The sequence below is a fragment of the Pan troglodytes genome, chromosome X, assembly GCF_028858775.2.
Source record: "Pan troglodytes isolate AG18354 chromosome X, NHGRI_mPanTro3-v2.0_pri, whole genome shotgun sequence".
Classification (NCBI taxonomy): Eukaryota; Metazoa; Chordata; class Mammalia; order Primates; family Hominidae; genus Pan; species Pan troglodytes.
In genome coordinates, this window is record NC_072421.2 from 112,615,167 (window position 1) to 112,640,788 (window position 25,622).

General features: G+C 35.4%; 1 protein-coding gene across 2 annotated transcripts in view; it reads right to left on the reverse strand.

The window, feature by feature from the left end:
- LRCH2 (leucine rich repeats and calponin homology domain containing 2) overlaps positions 1-25,622 on the reverse strand; it is a 120,971-nt gene that overhangs the window by 22,409 nt on the left and 72,940 nt on the right. For both annotated transcript variants that reach the window (XM_016943778.3, XM_016943777.3), the window contains exons 12-14: positions 20,852-20,917; positions 14,280-14,328; positions 14,085-14,201 (exon numbers count right to left, since the gene is read on the reverse strand). In XM_016943778.3, coding sequence (XP_016799267.2) covers positions 14,085-14,201; positions 14,280-14,328; positions 20,852-20,917 — 232 coding nt within the window. The remainder of the gene's footprint in view (positions 1-14,084; positions 14,202-14,279; positions 14,329-20,851; positions 20,918-25,622) is intronic.

The window sequence follows — 25,622 nt, forward strand, 5'->3', positions numbered from 1 at the left end:
CTAGAAATTGCCATATTCACCCAATTTTCAGCAACCACCATCAACATCTACACAAGACCTCCCACCAGTAAAAAGATTATGACTCACTGAAGGCTCAGATAATTGTGAGTAATTTTTAGCAATAAAGTATTTTTAATTAAGGTATATCATTTTTTCATACATAATACTATTACACACTTAGATTATAGAACAATGTAAACATAACTTTTATGCACTGGGAAACCAAAAATATTCATGTGACTTGCTTTATTGATATATATTCATGTGACTTGCTTTATTGAATAGATATTTGCTTTAATGGCATTGTCTGGAATCAAACCCACAATATCTCTTAAGTATGCCTGTACTGTTACACTCATTTATAAAGTTTTAAAAAACAAACTTAATTAAGGTTACATGACTTGACAAAGTCACATAGTTAATAGGTATCCAAGTAAGGACTGGAACCCAAGTGGTTTGATTCTATAAGCCCAGGCACTGTGCCATAAAATCATCTCTTGATATCTGCAAGGGATTGGTTCCAAGACCCCTACCCCCGCCTCACCCATGCCAAAATTCACAGATATTCAAGTCCCTTCCCTTATATAAAATGGCACAGTATTTGCATATAACCTACTCACATCTTCCTGTATAGTTTAAATCATCTCCAGATTACTTATAATACTGAATACAATGTAAATGATATCCAAACAGTTGTTACACTATATTTTTTATTTGTATTATTTTTACCTTTTTTTTTTTGCCTTTTTTCCCCACATATTTTCAATCAAGGTTGGCTGAATGCATGTGGAACCTGCAGATACAGAGGGACAACTATACTCCCATTTCTAAACACTAATTAATAGGAATTTGCCAGAGATAAAAGGGCTAACGGGCATTCTCAGAAGAAGAAAAGCAAAAAGAACTAAGAAAGCACAGCCTGTGTAGAAAACAAAGAGCAGTTTAATGAGGCTAGTGAGGAAAGTGAATTTTGGCAGGTAATGAAATATAGAAAAGGAAAGAAGGAATGGTCCACGAAGATTTTAAGAAATCCAAACTTTATCTTATTGGTAATGGGAAGCCAGTAAGAAGTTTTTTGGATGATTTACAGTTTTACAGATTTAAGAGAAAATTTACAGATTTACAGTTTTATTTAAGGGCATTTTCTCACATTGTCTGATAATTATTTTTTATTGATACATAATTGTACATATTTATCAGGTACTTGTGATATTTTGATACATGCATACAATGTGTAATCATCAAATCAGGGTAATCACCTCAAAGACATTTATCATTTCTTTGTGCTGGGAACATTATCAATCTTTTCTTCTAGCTATTTTAAAATATATAATGAATTAATATTAACTATAGTCAACCTATGGTGCTACTGAACACTAGAATAAAGAAATTTAAGGCCAGAGAATTATCCAACGGCTGAGAAAGGAGGACCATTAATCAGTTATCACAATTGCCTGGGCAAGAAAGTATGAGGGTTCCAAAAAGGGCAAGGGCAATAGAGATAGACATGAATTGCAGAAACGATGCATATATTAGGGCTGATAACCAATTAGGTGATGGGAATGAGGGCATCCAAACAATTAGAAACACAGATTTAGGGAACAGAAAAAAAGTTGTAGGATGTAAATTTAGACACAGCAGAATGTAAGAAACATCTAGAGTCATTAACACTCCAGAGAGAGCTTTTTAGAGTAATAAAATGAGGATCAGACCCTAAGAGCAAGCAGAAGAAAAGTTAGAGAAGGACATCAAAATGATAACAGGGAAGAAAAATGAGATAGAAACCAAGACAGGAGTATCAAGAAGGAAGATGTGGTCATCATTGTCGAACGCTACACTGGATTTTGCCATTAGTAGGTGCATGTTAAAATCTAGCGAGGGGCTATTTCAATGGAGAAATGGAAGCAAACGCCAGATTGCAGTGGGTTAAGGAATGATCAGAAACTGGAGAACTAGAAATAGAAAGTTTGGCCCTGGCCATGGTCAGGAGTTCAAGACCAGCCTAGCCAACAAAGTGAAACCCCGTCTCTACTAAAAATACAAAAATCAGCCGGGTGTGGTGGAGGGTGCCTATAATCCCAGCTACTCGGGAGGCTGAGGCAGGAGAATCACTTGAACCCGGCAGGCAGAGGTTGCAGTGAGCTGAGATCGCGCCATTGCACTCCAGCCTGGGTGACACAGCGAGGCTCCGTCTCAAAAGAAAAAAAAAAAGAAAGTTTAGCCCTAAAAGAGAGCAAAGAGATAAGGCAACAGCTAAAAGGGCAGTCAGGGATAATGGTAGTGTCAGGGCTCAGAAAATACTACCCCAAGATATGGCACCTTCAAGGTCACTCTCTGACCTTCTCCAGGCCCCCCTTTCTTCAGCCCCCCTTCCTCTCCCTAAGGCAGGTAATAGAAACTAGAATTCCCCGTCTCACAAAGCAAGCCATACAATCTAGAAAGGTCACTCTCTGACCTCCTCCCTTCTCCCTTTAAGATGCATGTGACAGGTTTCCTGCAGCATACCGAAGGAGAAGGAATGTCATAGAGAGACACAGAAAAGATTCTCAACAAACAGGCCCAGTTTGTTACCATTAGATCATACCCTTTTTTGTTCAATCACGTGTCTCCACAACTATTCATTTCTTTCATCAGACTTAGCATGAACATACGGTTTTCCCTGGGTCTTTGGGTCTTCATTTCTGAAGGATCCTGTGTCACATAAAAACTTGAGTAAATTTTTATGCTTTTCTCTTGTTAATCCATCTTTTGTTATGGGGTGTCAGCTATCATTCTTGCAACGAGAAGGGAAAAGATATTACTTTTTCTTCCCTATAACAGAGGTTTGAGCATATTTATAAGGTGAAAGGTAAAGAGGCAGGAAAGACATAGAAGAATAAGAGGATAACTGAAATGCAAAGAAATACAAGATGATATACTTAAGAACTTAGAAAATGGGAAATGTATTACTGTTACTCAACTGTAATTCTAATTTAAAATACTCATTATACATGAAAACTTAGAAAGATGCTAAGTTTGCATTACTGCACATATTTAAATGTCTTGAAACTCCAAACCTAATATATACATAGATTTGAAAATACTCTCTAATTCCAAGTTTTTACTAATTCAACTCGGCTATCCCCAACTAGTATTAATCTGAATTCTGAATTACTGAAGTTTTATTACATCTAAATTCAAATGTTACAATAAAGGCCTAGTTTAAAAACCAGAAAAACAGAAAGGTCAGTCCATCTCAGAAGCTTTTATATACATATACATATACATATACATATACATATACATATACATATTTTTTGAGGCTAGTCAAGTGAAGCAGCAGGAGTGGAAAATAAACAAATGTGTAATTGTGAGCAATTCGTTGTAAACACCATTGAATTCGGACAAGCCTCAGAAGGTTGTAATAATTTCAAAAGAGAGACAATAACTTGTGCATAAACTCTGACTCAGAATAAATCAGGTTATTTTACAATCCCAGTGGCTTCTTTACTCCCGTATAAAACTAACAATGATCATAGAAAATGTGTCAAAATATTTTCCAGGGGGTTAACCTTTAAATAAAAAGTGTACTATATTTATGAAATCAATATGTATTTTATGAATTATGTTTTATCAAAATAGTAATGAGATACATTTGAAGACATATATGCCACTTAAATAAATCAAATAATATTTAAAACTAACTGGCTACAGATACTCTAATACTTTTTAACTGTTTTGTCTAGAAATCAATTATTAAATGCATTTAGAAATTCACCTGTGGCCAGGCACGGTGGCTCACACCTGTAATCTCAACACTTTGGGAGGCCTGGGCAGGCAGATCACGAGGTCAGGAGTTTGAGACCAGCCTAGACAATATGGTGAAACACGGTCTCTACTAAAAATACAAAAATTAGCCAGCTACCCACAGTAGCCAGCAGTGCAGGGAGAGAAAGCCTGTATACTTGGGGGAGGGAGAGCACAGGGACTGGGGGGCTTTACATTGAACTTAGTGCTGCCCTGCCACAGAGGGGAACAAAGTTGTGCTGTGCTCAACAAGCACCCAGGCATGGGGGGAGCATTTGGATCAGCCCTAACCAGATGGGAATCGCTCATGCCAGCAGCTTGAACTTAAGTTTCTCAGTAACCTCACCAATCGCAGGCCAAAGTACTCTGGGGTTCTAGGTAAACTTGAAAGGCAGTCTAGGGCACAAGGATTGCAATTTCTAGGCAACTCCTAGTGCTGTGCTAAGCTTAGAGCCAGTGTACTAGGGTGGCATGTGACTTAGGGAGACACCAGCAGGGGTGGCTAAGGGAGTGCTTGCACCACTCCTCCCCCAACCCCAGACAGTGCAGCTCGCAGCAATGAGAAAGAGACCCCTTCCTTTCACTTGAGGACAGGACAGGGAAGACTGAGGAGGACTTTGTCTTACCTCTTGGATACCAGCTCAGCCACAGTAGGATGGGGCACTGGCCAGAGTTGTGAGACCCCCATTCCAGGCCCTAGCTCCTGGATGACATTACTAGACATATACCCCTGGGCAAAAAGGGAACCCACTGCCTTGAAGGGAAGGACCCAGTCCTGCCAGGAGTCATCACCAGCTGATGAAAGAGCCCTTGGGCCCTGAATAACCAGCAGAAGTACCCAGGTAGTATGCTGTTGGCCTTGGGAGAGACTGAGATGTGCTGGCGTCCGGTAAGACTTAGCACAAAACCAGATGTTGTGGCTACATGGAGAGTCTCCTGTTTGAGAAAAGCAGAGGGAAAAACAAAGGGGAATTTGGCACCTTAGGAACCCACTCAGACACAGTGAGGTAAGCAACAAGCAGTCTCTTGGAGTTCAGGAATCTAGGCCTCGACTCTTGGGCAGCATTTCTGGACCTGCCCCAAGCCAGAATTCAGGGTGAGTCCCAGGACTGGCAGCATTCACCACAAGCTGATTGAAGAGCCCTTGGGCTTTAACAGAACATGAGCAGCGGGCTAGCAGAACCTCCCATGGGCCAGTGGTGGTGGTGGCCACTGAGAGAGGTTCCTCTACCTGTGGAAAGGGGAAAGAAGAGTGGCAAGGACTTTGTATTGTGGTGTGAGTGCCATCTTGGCCGCAGTAGAATAAAACAACAATAATAACACTAAATGTAAATGAACTAAACTATTAAAATAAAAAGACATAGAATGGCTGAATAGATGAAAAAATAAGACACAATGACCTGCTACCTACAAGAAACACACTTGAGGCCAGGCGTGGTAGCTCATGCCTGTAATTCCAGCACTTTGGGAGGCCGAGAGGGGTGGATCACGAGGTCAGGAGATCGAGACCATCCTGGCTAACACGGTGAAACCCCGTCTCTACTAAAAATACAAAAAAAAAAAAATTAGCCAGGCATAGTGGCGGGCGCCTGTAGTCCCAGCTACTCTGGAGGCTGAGGCGGGAGAATGGCGTGAACCTTGGGGATGGAGCTTGCAGTGAGCCGAGATCGCGCCACTGGGTGACAGAGCAAGACTCCGTCTCAAAAAAAAAAAAAAAAAAAAAAAAGAAAGCTTATTTTGCCAAGGTTGAGGATAGTGCCTGTGTCACAGACTCAGGCAGTCCTGATGACCTGTGCCCAAAGTGGTCAGAGCACAGCTTTGGTTTTAAACATTTTAGGGAGACACAAGACATCAGTCAACATATGTAAGACAAACAATATTTCAGTCCAGAAAGGCAGGAAAACTGGAAGCGGCCAGGGGACTTCCAGGTCATAGGTAGGTAAGAGACAAATGGCTGCATTCTCTTAAGTTTCTGATTAGCCTCTCCAAAGGAGGCAATCAGATATGCATTTATCTCAGTGAGCAGAGTGGTGACTTTGAATAGAATTGCAGGCAGGTTTCCCCTAAGCAGTTCCCAGCTTGACCTTTCCCTTTAGCTTAGCAATGTTGGGGTGAGGCTGAGGGGGGTGGATCACTTGAGGTCAGGAGTTCAAGACCAGCCTGGCCAACATGGTGAAACCCCATCTCTACTAAAAATACAAAAAATAAAAAATTAGCTGGGCATGGTGGTACATGCCTGTAGTCCCAGCTACGCAGGAGGCTGAGGCAGGAAAATTGCTTGAACCCAAGAGGCAGAGGCTGCAGTGAGCCGAGATCATGCCATTTCACTCCAGCCTGGGTGACAGAGGAAGACTCCACCAAAAAAAAAAAAAAAAAGAAAGAAAGAAAAAGAAAAAAGAAAAAAAAAGAAACAGTTCACTTACGAAGATACACATAGACTGAGAATAAAGGGATGAAGAAAGATATTCCATGCCAATGGAAACCAAAAAAGAGCAGGTGTAGCTATACTTATATCAGACAAAATGGATTTCAAGATAAAAATGAACAAGAGACAAAGAAAGTCATTATATAATGAAAAAGGGGTAAACTTAGTCAGAGGATATAGTGATTTGTAAGTATATATGCACCCAATACTGGAGCACTCAGATATATAAAGCAAATATTATTGGAGCTCAAGAGAGAGATAGATCTCAATACAGTAATAGCTGGAGACTTCAACACCCCACTTTCAGCACTGGACAGATCTCCCAGACAGAAAATCATCAAAGAACAATTGGACTTAATCTGCACTATAGACCAAATGGACCCAACAGATATTTACTGAACATTTCATCCAGTGGCTACAGAATATATGTTCTTCTCCTCAGCACATGGATCATTCTCAAGGATAGACCATATGTTAGGTCACAAAATAAGTCTTAAAACAGTCAAACAACAAAGAAGTTGCTGAGATAACATGAAGCAACTTCTCTGACCACAATGAAATAAAACTAGAAATCAATAAGAAGAAGAATTTTTAAAACTATACAAACAAATGGAAATTAAACAATATGCTCCTGAATGACCAGTGGGTCAACGAAGAAATTAAGAAGGAAATCGAAAAATTTCTTGAAACAAATGATAATACAAATACAACATAGCAAAACATATGGGATACAGCAAAAACAGTATTAACAGGAAAATTTCCAGCTATAAGTGCTTACATCAAAAGAGAAGAAAAACCTCAAACAAATAACATAATGATTCATCTTAAAGAACCAGAAAAGGAAGAGCAAACCAAATCCAAAGTTAGTATAAGAAAAGAAACAGCCCAGGTGTCATGGCTCACACCTGTAATCCCAACACTTTGGGAGCGTGAGGTGGGCAGATCGCTTGAGCCAAGGAGCTCAAGACCAGCCTGGGCAACATGGCAAAACCCCATCTCTACAAAAAATATAAAAATTAGCTGGGTGTGGTGGTGCCTGTAGTCCCAGCTACTTGGAAGGCTGAAAGGTGAAAGGATCGCTTGACCCTGGGAGGTCAAGGCTGCAGTGAGCCATGACACCACTGCACCTCAGCCTGGGAGAAAGAGTGAGACTCTGGTTTAAACAAACAAACAAACAAAAACAAAAGAAATAATAAAGATCAGAGCAGAAATAAATAAATTTGAAATGAAGAAAACAAAATACAAAAGATCAATGAAACAAAAATATGGTTTATTGAGAAGATAAACAAAATTGACAAACCTTTAGTCAGATTAAGATAAAAAGGGGAGAAGACCCAAATAAAATCAGAGATGAAAAAGGAGACATTACAACTGATACCACAGAAATTCGAAGGGCCACTACTAGCTACTATGAACAACTATGTGCTGATAAATTGGAAACTCTAGAGGAGATGGACAAATTCCTAGACACGTAAAACCTACCAAAATTGGATCATGAAGAAATCCAAAATGTGAACAGGCCAATAACAAGTAATGAGATCAAATCTGTAATAAATAGTCTCCCAGTAAAGAAATGCCTGGGACCTGAGGGCTTCACTGCTGAATTCTACCAAAAACTTAAAGAAAACCTAATACCAATCCTACTCAAAGTATTCAAAAAATTGAAGAGGAGGGAATACTGGCAAACTGATTCTACAAGGCCAGTATTAGCCTAATACTAAAAACAGACAAAGACACATCCAAAATAGAAAACTACAGGCCAAAATCTCGGATAAATATGGATGCAAAAATCTTCAATAGAATACTAGCAAACCAAATTCAACAATATATTTAAAAGGTCATTCATCATGACCAAGTGGGATTTATTCCAGGGATGCAAGCATGGTTCAACATATGCAAATCAATTGTTGTGATACATCATATCAACAGAATAAAGGACAAAAATCATATGACCATTCCAATTGATGCCGGACAAGCATTTGCTAAAATCCAACATTCCTTCATGATAAAAACCCTCTGATATGGTTTGCTTGTGTCCCCACCAAAACCTCATCTTGAATTGTAACTCACACGATTCACAAGTGTCATGGGAGATACCAGTGGGAGGTAACTAAATCATGGGGGCAGGTTTTTCCCGTGTTGTTCTCATGATAGTGAATAAGTCTCATGAGACCTGATGATTTTAAAAACAGGAGTTTCCCTGCACAAGCTCTCTTCTCTTGTCTGCCACCATGTAAGACGTGCCTTTCACCTTCCACCATGATTGTGAGGCCTCCTCAGCCATGTGGAACTGTCAGTCCAATAAACCTCTTTCTTTTGTAAATTGACCAGTCTCGGGTATGTCTTTATCAGCAGCATAAAAATAGACTAATACACTCTCAAAAAATGGGGTATAGAAGAAATATATCTCAACATAATAAAAGCCAAAACTCATAGCCTTTCCCCTAAGATCTAAAAGATGACAGGGATGCACATTGTCACCACTGTTATTCAACACAATACTAGGAGTCCCACCTAGAGCAATCAGACAAGAGAAAGAAATAAAGGGCATCCAAATTGGAAAAGAAGAAGTCAAATTATCCTTGTCTGCAGATGATATAATCTTGTATTTGGAAAAACCTAGACTCCACCAAAAAAAAAAAAAAATAGAACTGATAAATTCTGTAAAGTTGCAGGATACAAAATCAACATACAAAAGTCAGTAGGATTTCTATATGCCAACAGTGAACAATCTAAAAAAGAAATTTTAAAAATAATCCCATTTACAATACTCACAAACAAAATTAAACACCTAGAAATTAACCAAAGAAGTAAAAGATCTCTACAATGAAAACTATAAAATACTGCTGGAAGAAATTGAAAAGGACACACAAATATGGAAAGATATTCCACATTCATGGATTGGAAGAAACAATATTGTTAAAATGTCCATACCACTCAGAGCAATCTATAGATTCAATGCAATCCCTATCAAAATACCAATGGCATTCATCACAGAAATAGAAAAATCAAGCCTAAGATTTAGATGAAACCACAAAAGACCAAGAATGGCCAAAGCTATTCTGGGAATAAGGAACAAAACTGGAGGAATCACATTACATGACTTCAAATTATACTACAGACCTATGGTAACCAAAACATCATGGTACTTGCATAAAAACAGACACACAGACCAATGGAACAGAACAGAGAACCCAGAAACAACTTCACACACCTACAGTGAACTCAATTTCAACAAAGCTGCCAAGAACATACACTGGGGAAAAGACAGTCTCTTCAGTAAATGAGGCTGGGAAAACTGGATATCCATATGCAGAAGAATGAAACTAGGCCCCTATCTCTTGTTGTACACAAAAATCAAATCAAAATGGATTAAGGACTTAAATCTAAGACTTCAATCTATAAAACTGCTATAAGAAAACATGGGGGAAAATCTCCAGGACACAGGTCTGGGCAAAAATTTCCTGAGCTACCCCATAAGCGCAGGCAACCAAAGCAAACATGGAGAAATGGGATCACATCAAGTTAAAAAGCTTCTGCACAGCAAAGGAAACAAGAAAGTGAAGAGACAACCCACGGAATAGGAGGAAATATCTGCAAACTACCCATATGACAAGGAATTAATAACCAGAATTTAAGGAGCTCAAGCAACTCTTTAGGAAAGTATCTAATAATTAGATTAAAACATGGGTAAAAGATGTGAATAGACATTTCTGAAAAGAAGACATACAGATGGCAAACTGGCATACGAAAAGGTGCTCAACATCATTGATCATCAGAGAAATGCAAATCAAAACTACAATGATGTATCATCTTACCCCAGTTAAAGTGGCTTATATCCAAAAGACAGGCAATAACATACTGGTGAGGATGTGGAGAAAAGGGAACCCTCGTACACTGTTGGTGGGAATGTAAATTAGTACGAACAATATGGAGAACAGTTTGGAGGCTCCTCAAAAAAACTAAAAATACAGCTACCATACAATCCAGCAATCCTACTGCTGGGTATATACCCCAAATAAAGGAAATCAGTATATCAAAGAGATATCTGCACTTCCATATTTATTGCAAAACTATTCACAATAGCCAAGATTCGGAAGCAACCTAAGTGTCCATCAATAGAAGAACAGATAAAGAAAATGTGGTACACATACACAATGAAGTACTATTCAGCCATAAAGAAGGAGAGTCTGTCATTTGCAACATGGATTGAAATGCAGGTCATTATGGTAAGTGAAATAAGCCAGGCACATAAAGACAAACACCACATGTTCTCACTTATTTGTAGGATGTAAAAACAATTGAACTCATAAAGATAGAGAGTAGAAGGATGGTTACCAGAGGCTAGGGAAGGGTAGTGGGGGAGTAGAGGGTAGGTGAAGATGGATAATGGGCATAAAAAATAGAATAAATAAGACCTAGTATTTGATAGCGCAATGGGGTGACTATAGTCAATAATAATTTAATTGTACATCTCAAAATAACTAAGAGTATAATTTGATCATAACACAAATGATAAATGTTTGAAGGAATAGATACCCCATTCCCCATAATGTGATTATTGAACATTGTATGCCTTTCAAAATATCTCATGTATCCCATAAATATATATACCTAATATGAACCCCCAAAATTAAAAATTTAAAATAAAAAAAGATGTTTAATAAAATACTTCCTGGCATCATGAATTTCCCTGAAATACAGTGATTTTATTTTGGCTATAAGAACACTAAATTTTATATACTAGAATAATAATCTATACGATAGCGGCCTGGGAATCTAAAAGAGTCGATGTAACTTTCCTACCATGATTTACTTACTAACTTAACCTGACCCAATTTGTGTTCTTGCTCACATAATCTAGCCAATATGTTGAAACAGTTTTACCTAGTTTCAGGGACTTACCTGAAAAAAATACTATCCAAAATTAGCCTTCAAAACTAAGAAGAAATAGAGTTGGATTTCTTACATACATACACACACACACACACACACACACACACATTCAATAAATACACTGAATAACCATGACGAATAATTTACCATGGGACAGAAACAAAGAAATCCTGTGCCTCAGTCATTTATACGTATTAAGATAAAGTTGCACAAAAGTTCTGTACATTTCGTAACATAGCAAAACTTAAAAGAGCCACCATTGAACAAACTCAGTGATAATCTGATATAAACCTCAAGTGTAGTGTATTTTACTGTTTAATGAACTATAAATCCAGATTAGCTTTAATAATACAACCTACCAATAGCACTTTCAATTATCAGGAGATAGGTGATTAAGAGAAATTTCCTCTTAGAAGCTGCTAATGTTTTAGTCATGAAAATAGTGACAATTCTGAATAATAGTGTTGATTTAATTTAGGAAACTGTATGTCAGTTTTATATTTTCTTGACATTTTAGGGAAAAAAAACTAGTGACATACTCATTTTACTATGTCCTAATACTGACATCTTCTGACAATTTAGGAGAACTACACATCTCCTTAAAACACTTCCCAGTGACTGAAGCTTATCTTTGCACCTAATTTATTAAGGAAAAAAATTAACATTTGTTGAATGATGATTATGTAATGAGCACTTCAAATATTATATCATTTGATCTCTTTTAATAACTTTATAACATAACTAATATTATAGAAGATGTTTATTTTATAAAAAATAAAATACCAATAAATGACGCTATGAAACCAAAGAATTATGTTTTTAAAATGCTCAGTTTTTAAAATACACATTTTTAAAATGTGGCCTCTATTAAGACATCTTGAGAAGTCCACTCAAGTTACTGTAAAACGTTTTTTAAACACTAAAAGTGGGCCAAAAATGTCAGTAATCTCAGCACTTTGAGGGGGCCTAGATGGGAGGATCTCTTGAAGCCAGGAATTTGAGACCAGCCTGGGCAACATAGTAAGATCTCACCTCTACAAAAAATTTTAAAATTTGTAGGGCACTGGGGGACATACCTGTAGTTCTAGCTACTGGGGAGGCTGAAGCAAGAGGATCACATGAGCCCAGAGGATGGCCTGAGCCCAGGCATTTGAGGCTGCTGTGTGCTATGATCATGCTATTGCACTGCAGTCTGGGCAATAGAGAGAGACTCTGTCTCTTAAAAAAAAATTAAAAACCAGTAAAACTGTGTTTGTTTGAAAGTGTTTGCTGATATGATATTAAGCTATACACAGTAGATAAAGAGGCAGCCTAGCATAGGCTTTGGGTTCAAATCTCAACTCTGCCACTTATTACTAAGTGAACTGAAGAATACTACTTTGCATCTCTGTGCCTTAATTTCATCATCTGTAAAACAGAAATAGTCATAATTGTACTTACCTCATAAGGTTGTTACAAGGATTAAATGAGTTGATCTTTGTGAAGTCTTAGGACAGTGCCTGGCACTTAATAAGTGCTATGTAAGTTTTTTGACAAATAGTCAGAATTGGTATTGTTACTATGATAAAGGAGAACTGGTTTTGTTATACTACGATATTGGTAGTATACTAAGAATTTGTATTGTTATACTACAATAAAGGAGAGCAAATAAATATTAAATTTCTTTTATTATATGAAATACTACTAAAATTTCCCCCATACCATCAGTCATTCACTAAGTTTTATCTACAAGCAAATTTTATTCAGTGCTTTGTTCAAGGTCCAATGAACTAAAAAGGGAAACTTTAAAATAATGCTGGAATGTAAACACAATTACAGATGTATAAAGCGTTAGGATAAATAAACTTTCACTATTATTGACCAGGGTTCTACTTAGAATGTCCTTCCCTTTTTCCTCATGTCTTTTGTTTCTTTGTTATCTCTTATATTGACCAGGAAATGTAAGACTCATTAAAAGGACTCAGTATTTATTTGTTGAAGGCTTAAATTTACCACAGATCCACTAAGACATATAACAGTTTTGTTTTAATCATATGATACTATTTCCAAATGTATGTTACACACCCATATATAGAAACAAACAAATGTGCATACAGACCTATTTCTACCAGAGAAAAACAGAGAATATAATCCTATTTATTAGTGATATAAACTTGAACCTACAATGCAGACTAGTACTATGTTTTCAGATGAAATTACTATTATCATCTAATAATAATTAGGCTTTGGGAAACATAAAACGTGTACAAAGACAACAAAATTTGCTATTCATGGAGCAGAAGCTTGTTTGTACTATTCATTTGAGTCAAATCCAGTAATGAATTCTGGCTAGTATTGAATATTATTCTGAATTCTAATGATTGGCTTCTACAAATACAGCAGACCCCAATCACAAATAGACAATAATACAATATTTACAAATGTGTACACAGTAAAATTTCATTAAAACCCTGCTAACTAGAAATGTGGGATAATTTGGATGATCTGAGCTTTTCTTTTAGCTAAGATAAAAGACACTCAAGCAATCTACTAAGGTAACAAGAAGAAAAAAATGGAAAAATCTGCTCTCAAGCATTTTCAGAACTACATAAACAACACTTATTTACATAGGAACAGTTAAATGCTAATTGTAAATATGTGTCAAATATTTATTGAAACAAATCCAATGAAAGACTTTTCCTGGACAATTCTTTTAAAACATACTACATATTGCTACAACTAGCAGTGCAGCAAACATTCGTCTATCTTGCAAAGTATTTGGTAAATCATAATTTATATTTATCTACTCAATTATTCTCAATTACTGAAACCTTATGGATATAATTAGATTGTATTACCCCATATATGTGAGAAATCAAAATAACACATTTACTACATTTAACTAGAGCGTTACAGTCTACCTTATTAACTCAAAACAAAACTGACAAAATAAAAACTAATAATTACAAAGTAAATTTAAAAACTTAATATAGAGTACCTTGAAATATTCTTTTCTAATCTGTTTGCTCCGCCTCCTTTCTTCACTCTGCCAGATTATAGGGTGAGATTCTGGCCACGGTTGTTCATCTATTTGATCCTTCTGATTTTCTAAGGGCTATAATGAGACAATTTATTTTAACTAAATAAAAGAGAACAAAATGATAGATATAATAGTAATTTAATTTCTTCTTACCTGCCAGGTGAGGGGTGATAATGGTGAATTAACTTCATCTGCTGAGACACTAAAAAATTAAAGATGCCTTAATACGTTAAAATATTTAGAATAAATCCTTAAATATATATTATGAACCTTATGATGTTATCTTTTTAAAAACATTGTAAAGAATTTACCCATGTCTACACTTTGGCCTAACAACATAAAACTTAAAGTTGACAGAAATATATTTAAGTTTCTAAAACCTGTTGCTCTACAGGAAATATCAAAATGGGTTTATTCTATGTAGGCCCTATGCATAGGTCTATTCTAAGGAATTCCCAGAAGCTAAAATAAGTGAAATATCTAAAGATATATTGTCAAAGGACAGACAGGATATTTATTATATTAAAATAATTAACAAAGACTAAAAAAAACTAATAATTTCCTTTGTCTAAATGCCAAAGAGCTCAAGCGAGTAGTTATTTTTGCCTACTGAATTACTGATTATGAGATGCAACCTGTTCATTCTAACAAAACAGGGGCTATGAAGGAAATTATTTTCATCTAATTTTTTGTTGTTGAGATAAGGCAGACTATGCATGCTGTTGTTAGATGGCAATTTTGAACAAGGAGTTCCTGTGGAAAAAATATATAAACAAAATGTCCACTGAAGCTGCTATAACTTAACACTATTGTGGAATTTCTGTATAGTGCAATAACGAAAAGAAAATAAAAATTGGATATAAAGATCCAATTTTTAAAATTTATAGAACACATGATTATCCAAGAGAAAAAGACAAAAAATCTATTATTATAAGAGGTAAGGTTACCAGTTAAAGAAAAACATACAAAAGTTAATAGCTTTCCTACATATCAACTATAATGAGTTAAAAGATATATTAGAAAAAAATGCTATTCATAAAAGGAAAGAAAAGTATAAAATACCTAGGAAGAAACTTAACTATACTTCTACAAGACCTACATGAAAAAACTACAAATGTCTAGTAAGAGACTTGAATAACCAAAAGGTTCTTGGATAGATAAGTATTACAGGTATAACTTCTCTTTCAACTTAATTAATAACCGAAATGAACTGTAATAATAATTTTTTTAACTCAAGAAGTATTTTTTGGTTTGTTTTAAACATTTGACAAAGGAGTTCCAAAGTTAATTTGGAAGAATGGATGATCACGAAGAGAAAAGTTATATAATAAAGAGGACTTCTCAACCCTCCTTTCTACTAGCTCCAGAATCTACAGATTTTTCAATGGAAGAGGAGTACAGGACCACGAGTATAATAACTTCTGAAAAAAATGACATTTAAGATCATTGTGAAAGTAATGGCTTATATAACAAGTAGTAGAGAGACACCTGATTGATCACGTGTAAAATATACACTGAAAGAAAGAATAAAAAAGGGGGAGGAGACACAGTGAGAAAAAGGTGGGGGAGGAAGAAAAGTAGATTCCTTACCTCATACCAAATATCAAAATGAAAAATTAAAAGATTTAAATATAAAGAAGAAATCACAAAGTATCAGAAAAATACAGGCAGTAATTTTTTAAATATTGGAATAGAGAGAGCCTATGGGACAAACAAAATTAAATACTAACAAATTTGAACACATAAAATGTAAAAACTAGACTTTGCTAGTGGCCAAGATAGACTAACAGTGACCAGATTTATATCCTGACTGAAAAAACTAAAAGAATGGGCAAAATATTTAAAATTATGCCTTCCGTGACATTGAATATTAGGCAAAAAATGACATTATCCTTTAGAGATGAGTAAGAAGGTAAATCCCATAATTGAGCCAAGTTGCTGCATGGAAAGAGTTTCCAGTCCACATCCCAGGAGAAAAAAACTAAGGCAGAGTCTAGCAGGCCCAGAATTCAGGAGACAGAGCTGGAGCCAGGGAGAAAAGGGCAGAGTGAGTTCATAGCACACAGTAACAAACAAAAGGGCAATGCACAGAGAAAGGAAAGAGATCTACAGAGGCATCCCTCAAATTTTCATCTGAGCGTACTGATCATTGAACATGTATGTGAGGAAAATACCCTAGGCAAAAGGATAAAATCACCCTCAAAGATTAGAGGGAATAATTCCCAGATTCTCAGAGGACCAGGAGTAGTACCAGTTCCCACCAGCTAAACTGGAAAACCTCATAATTCACAGGACATCCAGTAGAGAAATGTCTTGCCTCATTAAGGGGACAAATTTATTCCTAGACTAAATGCTGCACTGGTCCCACATAAATAAATTATAAAACCAAGTCCCAAAATATCAAATTATTTCCAAGTAATTTAACCATATCCCAGAACAAAAGTCAAAAATATGTATAATAACACAATATCCACGCTCAAGAATGTAAAGTACACAATGTCTGTCATTTAATCAAAAATTCAACCAAGCAATGTTCAAGAAGCTAAAGGAAAAGACTGAACATGTTAAGTACAGACATAATCAAACTTCTAGAAATAAAAAGTGCAACATCTGAAATTAAAACAAACTGGATGGAATTAACTGCAGATTAGACATTTCACAAGAAATGACTAGCAAACACAAAGACAAAGCAGAAGGACTTGCCAAAACCCAACACAGACAGAAAAATATTAAAGAATGAATAGAACATCAATGTTCCATGGCAAACTTCAAGTGGCCTAATTGGAGTTCCATAATAGAAGAGGTCAAATGATAGAAAACATATCTGAAGAAATAAGGGCCCCAAAATTTCAAATTTCATGAAAATAAACCCACAAATTCAAGAAGCTCAATGAACTCCAAACAAAAGTAACATGAAGAAAACTACACCAAGATATATCACCATCAAATTACTTAAAACGAGTGATAAAAAATGTTACAGACACCCAGGGGAAAAAAGGACACATTAGGCAAAGTAAAACAAAGATAAGAATATTCTCATAGAAAACAGTACAATCCAGAGGATGGTGGAGAAACCTCTTCAAGGTACTCGAAGAAAACTAAAATGTCAAACTAGAATTGTGTATGAGCCAAAATATCTTTCAAAAACGAAGGTGAGCTAGGCATGGTAGCTCATGCCTGTAATCCCAACACGTTGGGAGGCCAAGGAAGGAGGATTCCCTGAGACCGAGAGTTCAAAATCAGCCTGGGCAACATGGTGAGAACCTGTCTCTACAAAAAAAAAAAAAAATGTTTAAGTTGGCTGGGTGGGATGACACATGCCTGTGGTCCCAGTTACTTGGGAGGCTGAGAGGTGGGAGGATCACTGGAGTGCAGGAGGTCAAAGCTGCAGTGAGCTGTGATGGCGCCACTGCACTCCAGCCTCGGTGACAGAGCAAGATCCTGTTTAAAAAAAAAAAATTTAAAAAAAGACTTTTTCAGACATAGAAAAGCTAAAAGCATTCAATCAGCAGACCAGTAGTAAAATTATGTTAAAATCTCTCTTTTAGGCAGAAAGAAAATGATGCACATGTAAATATGAATCTACACAAAAAATAAAGGGCACTGGAGATAGTAACTAAGGGATTGAACACATAAAAGACATTATTCTGATTATCTAAATGTTCTTAAGAACAAATAACTGTTTAAAGCATAAATAACAACTTGTTATGGTACACATAACAGATACATAAAAAGTAAAATGTATGACAACACACCAAGGCTAAAAAGGAAAAAAAATAAGTATACTGTTCTAAGGTTCTCACATGACACACGAAATGGCATAATAGCACTTGAAGATAGACTGTGATAAGCTAAATATCATACTCTAACCCCTAAAAAAACCATTAACATAACAAAAAGTTACAGCAAATAAGCCCACAAAGGAAATAAACAAAAATTTTTAAATATAATTCAAAAGACAACAGAGAAGGAGGAAAAATGAATAAAAAGGATAGAACAGAAAGAAAACATACAGCAAACCTCAAAATATCATTAATTACAAAAACATAAATGATTTTTAACATTGCAATTAGAAGGTAGATTGTCAGATTCAATAAAAAGCAGGAACATACTACCATATGCTAACTATAAGAAATGCGCTTTCTCTACAAAGACACAAATAAGTTAAAAATAAAAGGATGGAGAAACATGCATCATGCTAATACTAAACAAAAGAGAGCTGGACTGACAATATTAATATCGGAAAAGTGGACTTCAGAGCAGAGAATATTATCAAGAATATAAAGAAAAGTCATTTCAGAATGACAGTACAAATTCACCAAGAGGACAATACAATCTTAAACATTTATATATCTAATAATAGAGCTTCAGAATGTATGAAGGAAAAATTATAGAACTGCAAGGAGAAAGATAAATCTACAATTAGTGTTGGAGATTTCAATAACCTTCTCTTACTAACTGATAGAACAAGAAAACAGAAAATAGGTAAGGTATTGAAGATTTAAACAATACTATCAACCGACTTAACATAGTTGACATTATATAAGACTCTAACCAATAACCACAGAATACATTTTTTTCCAAGTTCCTAAAGAACTTTTACCATGATAGGCCATATTCTGGGCCATAAAAATACTCAATATATTTCAACAATAGAAAGTGCTTCTGATTACAACAGATGCAAACAAACAAATTACAAAAGAAGCAATATAGACAGGCAATAAAAACTTGAAATAATACTCATCATCACTAATTTAATCACTGAAGTGAAAAATAAAACATTTTGATATAATCTGTTCTTTTTAGAATGGCAAAGATTAAATAGATTGATAATGTATAGTGTTAACAAGTATGGAAGTAAAGCTATCCATGTGTTACTTGTGGGAATGCAAACATAAAAACTTCTGGAGACAACATATCAAAAGCTTTAAATGTACATTCATGTTTTAATCCATCAATAACATGTCTTTAAGCATTTAGGTTAAGAAAATAATACAAGTGGGCCAGGTGTGTGGTGGCTCACACCTGTAATCCCAGCATTTTGGGAGGCTGAGGCAGGTGAATCACTTGAAGTCAGGAGTTCGAGACCAGCCTGGCCAACATGGTGAAATCTCATCTCCGCGCCACTGCACTCCAGCCTGGGAGACAGAGCAAGACTCTGTCAAAAAAAAAAAAAAAAAAAAGAGAGAGAGAGAGAAAGAGAAAGAGAGGAAGGAAGGAAGGAGAATGCAAGTGTACAGAATATATAAAGTTCATCAAAATGTATATTTAGATTTAGTAGGTATATAAAACCATCACTATAATATTAAGTGAAAACTGCATATTATTAAATAGTATACTCAGTATGATCTCATTTTTGTTAACAGAAAGTATGTGAGATTTTTCTAAAGGTGGGGAAGGGGTGGGGTGTGCTCACCCATGTACTGCTGAAAAAAGTCACAGAATTTAAAATATATTCCCATAATTTAATGTGTTTTGATACGTGCAGCAAACCATCAGAGCACATGTATACCTAGTAACAAACCTGCAGATTCTATACATGTATCTCAGAACTTAAAGTATAATTTAAAAAAAGAAAAAAAAGTTAAGGTCATGCAATACTTCTTAATACCAGAAAAAGAATACCCACAAAGCTATTTCCCTTTTGAACAAAAAAGGAGGTTAGAATTGAAAAAGGAAGGGCTGAGATACAAAAGAAAGGAAAAATAAGAAAGTCCACAATAGTAATAACTTAGTTTAACAACTAATAACATATGTGACACTTTCTGTGTGCTAATCACCGTCATAAGCAATTTACTACATTAACCCATTTCATCCTTACAGTAACCATGAGGTAGACACTGTTATTATTCGTGTTTTATAGAAGGGGTAAATGTGGCTCAGAGTAAGCTAAATAACTTCCCCAAGAGAATGAAGAAAGAAGTTCTGTTCCTAAATGCAAATGGTGCCAGTGGGGGAATGTACAAGATGAAGCTCTCAAGGTAAGCAGAAACCCACCTCAATCTTATGGGTTAAGTTAAATATTTTAAGGTTTATTCTAAAAGTTGTAAAGAGTCATTAGAAGATAATAAATGGGAGTCACAAGTAAGATTTATGTTTCAGAATTATCACTCTTCCATTGTGCAGAAGACAGACTTAAAGCTAGGCAAACCTGAAAAAAAGGAGCTATGTCTGGGGACTGTTGGAATAAGCCAAGCAGAAAAAGACTGGGCCTGAACATTCTCAGAGGATTGACTCAGGAGTTGAGTCTAATCTAAATTCAAACCATCAAAAAGAATAAATAGAAACTTTCAAGGTCTTCTAGTTCTCAGGAATTCATATATGTGGATTTATATCATGTATTCACATAGAAGAATTTAGTAACACCCAATTGAAAAGAAATGAAAACATAAATAGTATCATAGAGAATAAACACAATCAATGATAAAGAAACACATTATTCCTGGCAGGAATAGCAATATAATAAATGTTCACTGAATGAACAAATAAATGATTCTATCATCAAGACAAAAATGCATCTATGAGCAAAAAAGATCAGCATTTTTTATTTTGCTTACATCAAAAGTAAATTTAACTCATGTTCTAAAACATTTCCTATTTAAATTATCTAGTTATATTAAATCTGTATCACTTATTTAATTAAAGCCTATATACAAAAACATCACTGTCAAAGGATCAATACTCATTATAAAATATTAAATGTAAAAACTAAGATATTTTTATACCTCTTTTCACATTCCACAGTTTGTTTTGGCTTGTTTCTCATCACAGAAGTTGAATGATTAAGAATCCTAGAAGTAAATCAACACATTAATTCCCAAATCTATTAAGAATATTACATCACATGATATAAAAAAAATCTCTAAAATAAACTGCATCTGGTCCTTGAAGATCTTTGCTAGAAAATAATATTTAAATATTATTTAGATCAGATGCCCATAAGTGTACTATGTTATAACAAAATGAAGCTCGGCAACTTTTCCATGCATCTTCTTTTATAAACCCTTTCTCAAAGTTTGGATATCTTCTACCCATGCTATTATTGCCCTTTGCATATCTAACTTTTGGCTGAGATAGAAGATAAAGAGATACAGAGGTACCATCGTGACTGATTTATTTTTCCCAGCACAGCAAATGATATGAGGTGTGTTTATGTAATACATAGTTATTTTGCCAAATGAAAAACTTTAATTCTAAATGCAAAATCAGCGCTCCAGTTCAATTCTTTAAAAAAACACAAGTTTCTTAAACTTTTAATAACTAAATAAAACCATTCAAAGAAAACCAAAGAAAGAAAATGATGAACCATTATAAGAGAGAACTATTTCTACATAATGTTACATAATTCTAAGTATTAATCTCAAAGTCAAAAGTAATGAATTACTGTCCTTAACATAAGGAACTATACTTAAGAGTTCTTAATGTTACTATATATAAATATAATTTTCACTTTTAAAATTTAATATAAGTAAAATCTCGGCCTTTTATTCAAAATAAAATCTCCAGACGTCAACTGCCAAAAGAATATAGAAATGGATTTTAAATAAAAGCTATATATTGACTAATAAAATACATAATGAATTAAATATAAGTTGGTAATTACAGAAATATGGTTAGCATAAAGAAACCAAAGTCCATTACGCTGGATTCCTCACTAGCGTGGATCTAGTAGGGCCTCACTAGGAAAAAGTGATAATGAGATGCAAAGGACAAGTATCACACACCAATCAGTGTAGCTTTGGGCCAAACAATTTCAGAATTAAGGACACTTCTTCTTTGTATAGGCATGCATTAAAATTGCCTTAAATTCTTAAATACAGAAAAATTAAGGTAATGAAATATCTAAAACTATTAGGAAAAATATATTTTAAAAGAGTGATTTTTTTTTAAAGAAGAGACCGCAGTAAGTACTACCCTGGGGGAAATTTCAGAATTATTGCAGGGGAGGGGACTCAAACTACAATGGCCTTCACTATGGTAAATTCTAACTCCTTCTCACCACACATTCATTAGCGTTGTGATTACGGTTGTGTATGAGTTATATTGAAACAGAAAAAAAAGTTGAGATCCACTTACCTATACAATATATTTTATGTACTTGAGAATTCACCTATGTAAAATTTTGCTATGTTCATTATTTTATGATTTACTCTGATACCAAAAGTCAAAACAAACATCTATTCTAATTAAACATCTAGATTATTAACATACTTCCCTAATCCAGTTACTAGTACTTATTTTAAGTAAAAGACTATACAATTCAGCTATGTCAACCTGGCCCCATAATACTTGAAGGCTTCCACAAACTCTAGATACCTTGATTCATGTCCTGTTGCTCTGGTCCTCTGGAAGAGTTTATCACTGAATGATGCTCCTACAACTTAAAGGCCTCTGTCTGTATTCATATTTCACATAAATCAACCAAACCAAAAGATGAGAGAAGATGTTTTTGGAGAGACAGGGTAGTCATTTGTAAAGAAAGCAGAAACAAAAGAATACATAGATTTCAAGGACTGAGAGATCTACCTGATTAGTTATAACAAGCTAGAGGTTAACATGATGCTCCTCAAATTGAAATGTTCACATGATCAGGGAAAAATCATAATAAAACAGGTAATGTCCATAATTTCTATAATTCTAAAACAAAATTATAAACTTCCTAAACCTAGTTTTGCTTTCCATGATCCTTAATTATACTTTAATTATAACTTTTCATAATTGCTTTTTGTTATTTAGCTGTATCACATAGTAATTAGAAGCACATCTTTCCACAATAAAGAAAAACTGTCAAGACACACCTAAAAGCAAATAAAGTAATTACTAAAAGGAAAGACACAACAGAAAATACTACAGCGTAAGTTAGCAGGAACAAACATGCAATGGGAACCAGTTAAATGAAGCTATTTACTGCAAAATCACACATATATTTTAATTCTTTCTTTAGAATAGTAACTAAACAAAATCTAAGAAGCCAGCTAAACATCTACTTATTACGCCCCCAAAGAAAATCAGTATAAGAAAAAGAGCAGTAGCCACCTTTTCAACACTAACATAAATGAGTAAGACTCATGGAAATTTGTAAAACTGGCTCAATAATTAATAATACATATCAACTTTTTTGTTTTTCAACAGAATTTCCTTTTTTATTATCAAGTTAATATTAAGAATATTCTAATAGTATCATTTTATTCTCAGTTCCTTCCTTGATTTTTCTTGGTCTAAAAAACATGCTCCCTTTTGTCAATTTTATTTTATTTTGGTAAGAACATTTAACAAGAGATCTACTCTCTTAACAAAATTTTAAGTATACAATACTGTATTGTTAATTATAGGCACAATGTTGTACAGCAGATCCCTAGAACTTACTCATCATGCAACATTATTTTTAAGATAATGATTTTTTTTCAAGACTTGTTTTTAGTTCCCAAAATAATAGTGAAGGTAAAATTAGAACTTGATGAATAGCTATTTAAATATAGTCAAAGTCATTGATTCAGAGTGACTTCAATACACTCAGATGCAAGTAGAAATAATAATCCAATATTTTGACAGGGGATGATAAAGACTTTATCAATTAAAAAAAAAAAATTCAGGCCCGGCGCGGTGGCTCACGCCTGTAATCCCAGCACTTTGGGAGGCCAAGGCAGGCGGATCACGAGGTCTGGAGATTGAGACCATCCTAGCTAACATGGTGAAACCCCGTCTCTACTAAAAATACAAACAATTAGTCGGGCGTGGTGGCGGGCGCCTGTAGTCCCAGCTACTCGGGAGGCTGAGGCAGGAGAATGGCGTGAACCCGGGAGGCGGAGCTTGCAGTGAACCGAGATCACACCACTGCACTCCAGCCTGGACGACAGAGTGAGACTGTCTCAAAAAAAAAAAAAATTCAACAATAAACTGTAAACATAAAGTAGCTTAATCTACACATCTTAATCAGACAAAGTGGAGGCAGTCTTCTAAACAACTAGGCTTCAGACTTTAAAACCTTATGAGTTACCAATTTGATGGTTTATTTGCTGAACTCTTTTCTCACCCTTTTCGAGTATTAATTCTGTACAATATCCTCTTGCTGCTCCCCTAGGATAGTTTCATGTACCAAGTACTGGCATAAAGTTTCTTAAAGAATCAAAGACATTTTAAAAAATAATATGAACTGCCAGGCGTGGTGGCTCACACCTGTAATCCCAGCACTTTGGGAGGCTGAGGCGGGCAGATCACGAGGTCAGCAGTTCGAGACCAGCCTGGCCAACATAGTGAAACCCTGTCTCTACTAAAAATACAAAAATTAGCCAGGCATGCTAGCGCATGCCTGTAGTCCCAGCTACTTGGGAGGCTGAGCCAGGAGAATTGCTTGAACCCGGGAGGTAGAGGTTGTGGTGAGCTGAGATTGCACCACTGCACTCCAGCCTGGGCAACAGAGTGAGACTCCGTCTCAAAAAATATTTAAAAAAAATAAATTAAAAAATTAAAAATATATATGAACTAAGCAAGTGGCAAAACTGCCATAAGGAAATCATCACTGAACTCAATGTAAGCTGTTTTTTAATTACCTCTAGTTTGGGAGAAGATACATGGCTTCATTTAGCTGAGAGCTAACATTGCATTTGTCTTCTACTAGTAGCAAGTTAAAGAACAGTTAAGTAATATACAGTCAAAGTAGCAGTCCTGGATGATATTTCCTGGTAGGCGAGGGTAATCTTAATCCAGTTAAATTATTTTTAATCAAGACTAAAAACAAACAAAATTTACAATAATTATTTTAAAACCTAAAAAGAGATGTTACAACTCCTGGCCTACAATTTTAAATAGCATTTCAGATCCCTCACTAATATATTTGGAATATAAGACACAATAATACAGCATGAAAAGGAAAATCCACAACCAGAGAAGGTATAAATTATATCAAATCCACTGCAGGATATATTCTCATATAGGATTACGCTTAGATTTTTGGTCTCATTCAAATTCAAGTATTGTGACAGTAAACTAAAAATTTTAAGTCCCTAAATCTAAAAGATCTAAGCAATAGCAACATATTGTAGAAGGAAGAAAGATTATTTAATAGAAAAAATATTAGATTTAGCATTTAAAAATTCTGAGATCCAGTTTAAGTTCAGGCATTAACGAATTGGCTAGGGATCTAAAATTCTCCATACGTTATAAATTTTAAAAGTAAAATGTGCTCTTTGGCCGGGCGTGGTGGCTCACGCCTGTAATCCCAGCACTTTGGAAGGCCGAGGCGGGTGGAACCCCTGAGGCCAGGAGTTTCAGACCAGCCTAGCCAACATGGCGAAACCCCGTCTCTACTAAAATACAAAAAAAATAGCCGGGTGTGGTGGCACACACTGGTAATCCCAGCTATTTGGGAGGCCGAGGGATGAGAATGACTTGAACCCAGGAGGCAGAGGCTGCAGTGAGCCAAGACTGTACCACTGCACTTTAGACTGGGCAACAGAGCAAGACTCTGTCTCAAAAAAAAAAAGTGCTCTTTACTTT